General features: G+C 33.6%; 1 protein-coding gene across 1 annotated transcript; it reads right to left on the bottom strand.

Moving 5' to 3' along the window:
* Positions 1-4586: 4586 nt before the first annotated feature.
* On the bottom strand, positions 4587-7792 carry LOC113688158 (uncharacterized). The gene is made up of 6 exons (XM_027205845.2): positions 7427-7792; positions 6980-7200; positions 6279-6498; positions 5640-5725; positions 5347-5438; positions 4587-5247 (listed from the first exon to the last, which is right to left on the bottom strand). Exons 1-6 carry the CDS (start codon positions 7514-7516, stop codon positions 5006-5008), a joined length of 951 nt encoding a protein of 316 aa, XP_027061646.1. The 5' UTR covers positions 7517-7792; the 3' UTR covers positions 4587-5005.
* Positions 7793-11684: the final 3892 nt, after the last annotated feature.

Raw genomic sequence — 11684 nt, 5'->3', positions numbered from 1 at the left:
AGTTGTTCCAATCAAGTAGCACTACCATAATGGAGGATAATATGCCCATTTAAGAAATGCAAATACTCATTCCCACCAATCTTCTTCGTTGAGATTAAAGCTTCTTTGAGACCCCAATGGATTACACAGTTCTTAAATTTCAAGTTCCTGAATAATTACTACCTTTTTTTGCATCCCCCACTAGAAGTGAAACTTTACACCCAGATCTTGCAATATATGCTTGGTGAACATGTCTAAAATTAAGCAATGCATCCTAAAACAACAATTGTGGATGTAATTAGTCTACTGCCAGAAATGAAATGATGCAAAGACTACCTAAAATTGTCACATATGGGCCACTGATAATTAAGTGCCATACAGCGAATCTGCTGAATCTTAGTTGACTAAAACTCCCAAAACCCATGTGTAATGTCCCTGTAGTGTGTGACTAGGTGTAAAGGTTGTTTGCTGGGAATTGCACCAAAGCCTTCAGCACTATAACAAAATGCTGCTATTATATTTCTTCTTTATTAGGTAATGGTTAGTGGCTGCACTTTTTATGATCAATGTGATGCTGTTTTGTATTGGAAATTCAGTTGAGTCATATTACTACAACTCTGATATGGTATAGACAGATTCAGAAATGAAGTGGGACTTTTGTGTTTGGTAGCAATGAGAAAAGGTCAAAAATCAGATTTGCTTCAAGTCAATGGAAGTGGGGTTTATCCAATGAATCATATGCAAGTTTTTATATTGTGGACCATGTCAGTGATTCATTGGTTATGAAAGTTAGAAAAGTATTACAAAAGAATTGATCAGATTAGACCAAGATCCAACTCATTGGCTTCCTTGAAATCAAAGTAAGTACTGGAGTTATGGGGCATTACAGCAGTTGGAGAAAGTTGAGGGCTCCTCATGAATTTATTTTATGTAACTGTGTTGATGTCATAGAACTGAAAACACTTCTGAAATTGTTAATTTACCAACTGGGACTGAACCAATTTGTGTCTGGGTAAGAACCAATTGAAAAACTTGTCTAAATTAATAATCCTAATAGTCATACAAAATTGGTCATGAACAAACAAAATTTAATAACAAATTATCAACCAGAGTCGCAGTAAATCTTTTTTCACTGGTACTATAAATTTTAACTTGGAGCAAAATTACCAGAATATGCAGGTTATTATTCAAGTTATATGGCAATGATGCAAGTGAATTCTTTTCTTCTTGTTCTGGACTTTGCTAGATAGATTTCTTGACAACCCTGATGGCATATTTAGAGAAAAAAATACTTTCCATTGTACACGTACACTTAAATTTACACTGCCAAGTTATTCTCAGCTTATACTTAAAAAAAAAAAAAAAGAAGATATCCTAGCTAATCCAGTTGTCCAAAGGAAAGAAAATATTGGGTCACAAAGGATGACTACTCTAACACTTCAAGTCTTGACTTTGATGGTTTCTTTAAAGAAACATTTTGTCCACATATGGCGTTTTCAACTCAAAATAGAATGACTTCTGCTTCTATCACAAGATGATTAATGCACCTCTAACTTTAGCAGACTTTAGCTCCATCCTTTGAGGGTTTGATGGAAAACATTCATGCCAGCATTCATATTAGCAAACTTTGGCAACTGTTCTCCTCTTTTTCTGACTTTAGCATTCATATTCATGCACCTTTAGCAGATTCATACGCTTGTTGAATGAGACTTGTTGCTTAATCCGATGAGACATCACCATGTGATTAGGACTCTATAATAATCTTTAACCGTAAATCCTTTTAGCTTTTGTTCAAAGTGGCATTAATGTGTAGCTAACTCTCTGTCCATGGCCACAAGAGCTGCATTAAGTCGTTTTATAACTAACCACAATTCGTCAATGCTTTAGTGCATTAAAATGTTTTTAAAATAATAATAATGCGGGGTACATATGCAAAAACTCGACAAAGATGACAGATTTAGCAGTAATATGTGATCAATGAAAGTCATTGATCCCACCAGATTTGGGTGTATGATATATTAATTGGTTCTCTTCTAACGGCAGAAGATTATTTTAAGATAACTTTACATGTGTGTTCATATAAATCCTTGTAGGATTAGAATAAGCATCAGCCAAGATTACTCCAGAAGAATTTTCATCAAAGGATTTAGAGGGTTACTGAGTCAATCTAAATTACACGCTGATGAATACTTCATGTATATCAAATCATTATAGTATATTTTTATACAAAAAAAAAACTTCAAGAAATAGCAATCCAAACGGGCTAAAGAACCAAGACCACATAGAGTTGCTCAGAGTATTTCTGGTGGTCAATTGAACAAAATGAATATTTTGGCAGCCTTCAGCGACCAATGCTCAGTCCAGTTACCCAGTTTGTTCCATCTTTTTGAACTATTATTTTGTCAATAACAAGGTAGAATCAGATGAAGGAAACCAAAATGTTGGATCAGAGCCCATTAATTTACTGAATGTGTTGAATTGGTGTTTGCTCTTGGGGTGCTTACACAATTGATGCATGATATGTGGCAAACTAAAAAGGACCTTAGGTTACTTTTCTTTGCTTTATGAATCCTGGAATGTCAAGTCGGATACATCAGATTAGTTTAAGTTAAACTGTTTAACAATGTGTTTGAAGGACAAATGAGACAAATTTGTTAGTTATTAGTGAATTGAAAACAGTTCTAATACCAATTTTCTGCTCTCGAGGCCCGTGAAACCGTTAAGGATAAAGATAGTACTAATTAGGCTAACAATCAGTACTTTGATGGATATCAGGAGGCATCATAAAGGAAAAAAAGGTGGTAGCATTAAGAAATTGTAAGAAGAATAAAGAATTTGATTAAGAGCACTCATCAACAATTTTTAAAGATGGGTGTAGTAGAAAGTACAAAGGGAGAATATCAGAAACCTCCCCAAGGTTTCTCTTATTATCACCTAACACTTTTAAGATTTTAAAAATATCACTTATCTTTTTTATTTTTGTTATTTGTGTAATAAAATTTTTAAAAATCCTAAACTGCTCTTTTGCTTATTTTGCTAAATAAAAATACTCATAGGCCAGTTTGTTTACTCCTAGAAAAACCACCACTTAAAAAACAACATCTAGTAATACCACTTTATCACAAGGTTATACTCCATAAAAATATAAATTAAAAAATAAAAAAGATATTTGCAAAGAAGTACATTAGCACCAATTTAATTCTATATGCTCAAAATCAACTGTTTATGAATCTTATATTTTTTTTCCCCCAACTTCTTGTCAACTTGTGGTCCAAGCCTTAAGTTGTACTAATCATTATAAAAATCAATTCACAATAAACAAAGAAATCATACGCCATTCTATCACAATCACAAAAAGTAAATGATAAACAAAATTTAATTTACTATTATTTACAAATAAAAAATCACAAAGCCATCCAAAAAAATGAGTAAGAAAGGATGTTGGAGAGAAGGAGAAAGAGAAGAAAGTGATTTTTGAACCTATTTGAATTGTTATTTTTAGGAGTTTTTGTAGAAAAATATACCGTAACAATTTGATATATATGAGATAAAAAAGTGATTAGAAAATATATTCACGGAAAACGTAAAAATTTTCCTACAAAAAATCACAATCCAAAGAAAGCCTTTGTTTTTTCAAATTTTTTGAACTCCATTTATTTGATATATGAATTATAAATCAAGTGAGGGTTAATATAATTTTTTTTTATAATTATTAAAGGAGGTAAGCGATATTTCAACATCCCAAGAGTGCTAAGTGAGGATTCTTGTCATATTCTCCCAAGTACGAAATATATGCATAATTATAAAACTATATATTGTCACATATGAGGCTGACATAATTATCTGTTGTGGCCTAGAATAGCATTACAAACAAACCGGTGCAAAATTTTCTAAAGTTTTGGTCCCACCTTTCCTGTGGTCTCAGAGTTATCTAGAAAAGAACTAAACTTTCTTTCTCAAACGTGGGAAGTCAGAGCCAAAGTGCCAACAGAAAAATATCATATCTACTGACTTTTAGCCTTATCCAGCCACATCTAATCCTACCCCAGACATTGAATGTGAATGCATAATTTGTTGTTGGAAATTTTGCACATTTGGTAGCAATACAGAATGAAGAACTTTCAACAATTTTTTTTGGCTATTTGTTAACAAACTCATACCCCCAGAAACATAAACATAATAGAATTAACACTTTTTTGGCTATCCTTGCTTGGATTATCATTTTTATCACTTTTTTATCTCATATATATCAAATCGTCAAAATACTTTTTTGTACGAAAACTCCAAAAAAAATAGCAATTCAAACGGCAGAGCAGGTTCTTTGCAATCACAGTAAAGATCAAGGCAGCAACGAAGTTGATCAGAGGATAAATGCCTAATCACACATTTCTCCAGAGGATAAATATCCCAATATTTTCACAGTGGACTCATCACGAGATTGAGAGTGATTGGAGTTCTTGACATACATATTTTTCTTATAGGTCATTAGTCTCTTTTATTAATTAGATAAGATACAACTGTTGACTACCTGTTTTCTAAGTGGAAATTCTAGGACACAAACAAGGTAGAAGATTAGGACGTGCTGACAATAATAGAGACGAGCAAAATCCAACAAGGGCTTTCTAAGATTCACATAATATTCATAGCTTGCAAGTACTGGTTTCATGTACATTGCTACATCAAAAGCATGAAAACGTTGGCAGGTCAAATAGACAGTTTATGAGCCCCCATAGAGGCTGCTGTTTCTCTCCTCTTCTCTTTCTTGAGCTCAAACTTAAAGCACAATCCAGACCTCTCTACAAAAAAGACTTTACCTAAACTCGAAGCAAAAAGGATGTCCATAGAACCTCAGAAGTTGTCCTTTGAAAGAAGGCAAATTAGTAGGAGGGTTGAGCAAAACTGCACAAAGCCAAATCTCAACATAAAGGTACCATCTAGGCCGTTGAAGAGCTGAGGAAAGGGACTCAGGAGTCATTCTTCCATGTAGTGAAAATTCATGGAAAATTAAAGAGTAGTTATGGTTTTTTTAGCCACGACGAATCCCTGTGAAGTAGTTGAAGTCATGGTGTTGGACTCCCAATTGCTTTAGCCACGAATCTGCCACGCTCAACAGCGACACTAGCCTCTCTTGGTCCCTCCCACTCCTGTCTGAGACCCACACACTGCCTTGCATCTTGTAAGTGGACAAGCCAAATGGTGGGAGAGGAATACCTTCTCCTTCCTTGCGTTTCTTTACAAAACTCACCATGTCATCTTCAAGGTCTGTATCTGCAAGTCAAAAAGGTATGAGCTTTCCAGTAAAGATGATGAGAAGAAAATGAAAGAGAATAAGATGCACAAGTTGAGTTGATGGATGAAGTTTCTTACCCTGAAAAGAAGAAGAGAGGGTGTGATAAGTGAGAAAGCATGTGGACAAATCTTTAATGGTTCTCCCCATTGGAATATGATATATGGGATACCTGCCATATTATTCACATCAAATTCAGCTGGTGATTAACCTTTTTGTTCTGGAAATGCTTTTATTCAAATGATCACAAATTTATGCACCAGTCTAAGGAAGCACTCTATGGATGTGGACATCACAAACAGCCAGACTTCAAACAATTTTCAAAGTGTAAATTGTTATCAGCATGAAAAGGAATAAAAATGTAGAAGAATACCATGCAACTGACATCCAACTAGCAGGGGACAGGTCTACACTTCTCAAAGACATTAGTCCAGGGTACCTTTGTGCTAAGGCACTGATCTGAAATGAACAATGGAAAAGGAGAAAAGAACAGAAGTCATTATTAAAAAAAAGAAAGCAATCAAAGACCTCATGTTTGGCATGATATCAACAATATGTGCCTCAATAGAGTAAGCATGATTAAAAAATCGAATGAATCGAAAAGATTGAATATATGCTTGCAGACAAGACAAACCAAGTATGTCTCAAATCAAGAAAGAAACGCTAAGGGAATCAGAAAAAGATAATGGATGACAGAATACACCAATAATTTGCGAAGAGGACTGGAGTAAGAGAAAACTGTTGATTCTTCTTAGTCAAAAGCTCCAGAAAATCTTTACAAGATGCCTATAGCAAAAGTTATGTTATATGATTCCATCACATCCATTAAAGGTACTACATCTTTCTTGTGTTTAGTCTTTAGGAGTTCCTAACCATTACATAATACATTTTGGACTAAATTAAAATAGTATACGACGGATGAATTCTCAATACAAGTAAAGAACAACCAAAAAAGATATCAGCTTTGCCCTTTGCACAAGATCAAGAGAAGCAGGGTAAAAGAAAAACAAACCTTGTCCATAAGAGGAACTCTTCCGTAAGGAGTAGATCTCTCAAAATACTGCAAGTAAAGATAACCCAATCTCTCATTCCCATGCCAGAGACTATCATGCTCAGAAACTCCTTCCTCGGAAGAAGATCCATCCCATCTTGAAAGCTTTTCACTCTCACTCTCATCACTGAAAGAGTCACTATAAGAATCCCTCGTCTCACAGACAGAGTAAGTATCCTCTCTGCAAAATTACAGAAAAGGGGGAAAAAGCCAAATTCATCACCATCCGTTGTTGTCAAATTTACTAAAGAAGCTAAAGATCAGAAATAACTGATCAAATCATATGAACTATAAATGATCATTGTTAACTAAAAAAGGCACATAAGCATAAGAATAATGTGGTTCTTTTAACATTTTCAGTTAGAAAATGAAATAACACTTAAATAACAGAACTTACTACCAACTAAAAACGTAAGTTTAAGGAATATAATAACAAATAAAGAGAACTCAGGAGCAATAAATAAGGCACTTTTCCCAGTCCAAGCTAGAACCAAAAAGAAGAAATTCCAGTAAAGTGGACAATTAACTTTGCCAAAAGAATTGAACAAAAGCATGGAAACAAGATCAGCATGAAATCCCACTTAACATAAGCAAAAGAAAAATGAAAATAAAAGAAAAGATAAAAAAAAAATTAAGAAAAACTGAACCCATCCAGTTGATACCTTAAGCAATTTGCAGATGAATTGCTGGTGAAAATTTGGATTGCTGAGAGATAAGGCACATAATACTGGACTAATGTTTCTCCATTATCTAAACTAATTGGAACTCCAGCCCCATAAGCACTCCATTCATCATAACAATTCCAAAGATCACTCAAGGTAAAGTACTCAACTTTCTCTCTGTCCCATGGATGCCACAGCCCATTCAGATTCCTCGTCTCACTCTGCACAACCAAAAAAAAAAAATGAAAGAAAGAGCCCATCAATCAACACATTTTGCATAGATGATTTTCCAAAATTCTAAGCCATCAAGGCAAAACAAAAAAAAACACCCCCTTGGCCAAGTGGTCCAGTGATAGCATCCATTGCTGCTTAGTGCAACATGCAGGAACAAACATCAATACTAATATTAAATTGTAGAAACAAAAAGAAAAGGAAAAAAAATCCCACCTTGCTTAAGAATTGAGATGGAACAACTGGGGTTATACAATCAAGAAAACACTCCAGGTTTGATTGCATTGAACCCTTCTCCATAAACATGATGCTCAGCACAAAAACCAAAATCCAGAAAGGAAAAAAAAAATCCCACAAAAGAGATGGATAGAGGGAGCAGAAGAGAGAGATTACACAATTCTCTCTCCTAACCCTCAAAACAGAGGCAGCCCAAAAGCAAGAAAACAGAGGAAAAACAGAGGAAAAATGAGAGAAGAAATGTGAGAGAGAAAGAAGAGAGAGGAAGAAAGGGAGAGAGAGATGGAGAAAATAACGGGATTCTTCAATTTTCCCTTTCCTCTTATAAGAGGATACAAACCGGTCTAGCTAAAGAAAACAAGATTACTACTATTTGACGTTTGGACAACTCATTTATTTATTTATTCATGTGACCCAAAAAAATTATCTTATTTATTTATTTATTTTTGTGACCCCAAAAAAATTAATATTAGAAAGACTTTTTTTTTAGGCAAATTCTTTTAGAAAGACTTGACAGCAAAAGATGCTGGTCAGTAATGTTTTTCCTTTTCTTTATCTATTTCTAGAATTTTCAACACTTTTTGTTTACCTATTTTATTTGCGTGACCCAAACAAAATTATGGGAAAGACTTGGCGACAAAAGATGGACTATGTTTTTCCTTTCTCTTTATCTATTTCTATAATTGTCAGCAATTTTCCTTTACCTGTTTTATTTATTATGCGACCCCAAAAAAAATGGAAAGATTTGACAAAAAAAAAAAAAAAGAATGGCTCCGTTATTCTTTTCTTTATCTATTTTTGTAATTTTCAACACTTTTTCTTTTTCCGGCCACCGGAAAACTCCAATTCCGGAGTGAAGTTTCTTCTCTCCTAGTCAAAACCCGTGAATAATTCAATCCAGTATCTCTAATTTTTTTTCTTCCATTAGACTTAAAGAAACCATGGCTAATTGTATAAGACTTGGCTTCGAAAGCAATTGAAAAAGTTGAAAACAAATCCACCCAATAAAGTCAAACTAGTTAATAGGAGTATTAACTAAGCTCAAATATGTACGCGAACATTTTTTTATATATATAATAACAACAATTTTTTCATTTTCTACAATTTCTTGGAAAGAATGTGACATGAATTCTTTTTTTAATCAATCGTCAGCTCCTACTCTCACTTTAACCTATACAAGAAGAGAGCCCAACTGAGTCAAGAGATTAGAAGAAGAAAATTTCGCTTCAAGATCAAATGAACGTGTTACTACACATCCTGTGAATTTTATTATAAGTGTAGAAGTTTAAATCCATAACCTGTAATTAGGCCTACATTTTATGCTTCACAGATTTGGTTACAAGACGTGAATTAAATGGTCATATTTCCAAGAACTATCCGTCAGATCCGCTGGGTAAAACTGTGTGAGTGTGTGGCTTTAGACTTTGGAAAGACTTTTGGTTAGTGTGTTGGAGTTTGGAACTTGGAAAATATTAGTATTTTTATTAGAATAATATTATTAGTATTTGTTTTCCTGTAGTATAATTGAAATCTATGGTCTCTGATTAAATAAAAAAGGAATATAGCTTTTTCTCTCTTTCTTCTTTGTCTGAAAAAAGCAAATCTAACAAACTCATCTCTGCATATGATGAGATAGGAGAACATGTCATCTCATCTCATCTATGCAGAAGTGTAACGTAATCTCTTTGTGTGCATATGTGTGTGTCTTGTGTGTGTGTGTGTGTGTGACAGACAGAGAAGTGTTCAAAAGCGGTCAGAGGGCAGGGGAAAAACTGGTGCCAAATCTAAGTAGATGATTAGGGATGATGGCATTGGAAATTTGGAAATGGTTGAGGTGGTGGTTCAAACATCAAAGATGAGACATGTATGAGTTTTCCTGCGTGAAAAAGTGTGTGAATGTGTGTGGTGTGTGTGTGTGAAGTGAACAAGCTTTGGATTGTGATTTTTCGCAAAATTTTTTTTATATTTTGTATAAATATATTTATCAGTCATTTTTTTACATGGCATTTATTAAATTATTATAATATATTTTTATATTAAAAAAAATCATAAAAATTAGGGTTTGAAAGAACGCAGCAGTATCTATCATTTGTGGGCTTTATTTGTCACTTTCATTTGCAATATATTATTGATGACTAATAAGTTCTTTTCCTTCGATAGTTTCTTCGTTTTCTTTTGTTTGTTGTTTTCAACCTTAGAATTGTGGTTCAGATCAGATGAGACGTTGAAGATATAAACAGGAAGTTCGAGGTAAGTTTTGGTTTGTGGTTGAAATGTCTAATCGTGCCTTGAAATTCAGGAAATTGTCATTTGATGGTAATTGACAGAGACACAAGGCTGTTTGTAGAGACAGCTGAAGTGTGGAAATACCGAATTCCCACCATGCAAATTACTAAATCTAAATGTGGAGCTGATCATAGTACTATTATCCTGTGGACCCCACTATGGTGTGGGCAGTGGGATGTGAAGTCAATGTTAACTTTAAGGTATGGTTCAATTGCTGTTTTTTGAATTTTCTGAAAAAAAAAAAATATATATATATATATATACGGTAACGATTTAATATATATATATATAATAAAAAAATATTTGAAAAATATGATCATAAAAAATATAAAAATTTTTCTACGAAAGACTTCAATCCAATTTCTATGTAATTTGATTGTTTCTTTTTTCCTTTAGGCCAACTATTGGATTGTAAGTTATTTGAGATATTTTTACTGTAGCACTTTTTGTGATTTTTTTAAATCTTGTGACATTTTATCTGTTGGTCCAGGTTAGATAAACCAAGAAGAGCACCAGCAGGAGATAGAATCCCAAGGGGAGCATTCAAGTTAAAAATAAAGTGAACTTAATTAAAGAAAGCTTGTGATAAATTGAAACTGTCAACCATTTATCTAAGACTGATTCACGTTCACCCCTTTAATTAATTCCACTAATTAATGCTAGTACTGCACCTCTTTAATTCCAAGGGAAAGGAAGGGAAAGAAAAAGGAAGAATACCAATGGAAAAGAAAGGAAAGAAGAGCAGAGAAAAGCGGTTTTCATCCATCTTGTTTGGATTAAATATTGAAGGAAAAGAAATGAAAAACTGAATTTTTGTTTGAATTGGAAAAGGAAAAGAAAGGAAAGAAAAAAATCGTAAGTTAAATTATTAGAAAAGATAGGAAAAATGATCTTTTAAAAATTTTAAATTATTTCAATTAATTTAGTTTCATTTCCCTTCGTTTTCCGCCCACTTTTGGATAGAAATCATAGATCAACAAAATAACTAGACCCTCCCCCTGCGGGCCCGGGGCCCTTCCTATCCTTTCCTTCCTAAAAAATCAATCAAAACAACAAAAATCAAATCCCTCCAATTCCTCTCCTTTCTTTTCTCTCCCATTCCCTCGATCCAAAAGGTGCGTAAAAGCTCTCAACAAAATTTCGATTTTCTTTTGCCCTCTAGAAGATTTAACTAAATTGTCAAGAATTAAGGAGAAGAGATCACACTTAATTGTCATCATTGCAGTTAATTATAACTAGATATTCTTTATTAGTGGGCATGCTGCACAAATCCCCTCAAGATTTGAGTGAATTTGATTATATAAGCAAAGTAATAAAGAGACAATTAAGCAATAATCCAAAACTTTTAATGTTTCCTATTTGGCAGTTCACCAAAAGCTTAGCGTGGTCTATGGTTTTTTTTTTTTTTTTGGTTTGTGATTTTTACTATAACTTTCTTTGTTTGTTGCCCGAAATAGACAAAGGAATCTTTAAGCATTTGGTGAACCGCGTGAATGAACAAGTAAGATACCGAATCCAATTGACTTGGATTGTATTAACGTTGATCCTACGTAGGATGTTTTCTAATCCCTTGAACAGACCAGACCAACCTCTGTGTGTGTGTGTGTGTGTGTGTTTTTTAGGGACATAATCAACTTGGCAAAAAAAAAAAAACAATAATTTGACAGTTTCTAACTACGCAACCGGAACGAAAGCTGTTGTTGTTGTTTTGTGTGTGTGTGTGTTTTTTTTTAATTACAAAAGAACTGAGATTTCATTTCATGAGACGTAAGAATATTTACGGATAAATGCATGTATAAAAGTTGGAGCCCCTTTTGTTCAATCCCTTTTTCCCATAAATGGTAATATAATTAAAATGATCTGTTTAACGGGTCCTCGTTCTTAATTAAGATGTGTTTCAAGTGTTAAGGCTATGTTCGGATTGTATTTTCCTAATAAAAAAATTTTTACT

Source organism: Coffea arabica, chromosome 5e (genome assembly GCF_036785885.1).
Source record: "Coffea arabica cultivar ET-39 chromosome 5e, Coffea Arabica ET-39 HiFi, whole genome shotgun sequence".
Lineage (NCBI taxonomy): Eukaryota > Viridiplantae > Streptophyta > Magnoliopsida > Gentianales > Rubiaceae > Coffea > Coffea arabica.
The sequence above is the reverse complement of the archived record's forward strand: the minus strand, read 5'-3'. Positions and strand labels throughout refer to the sequence as shown.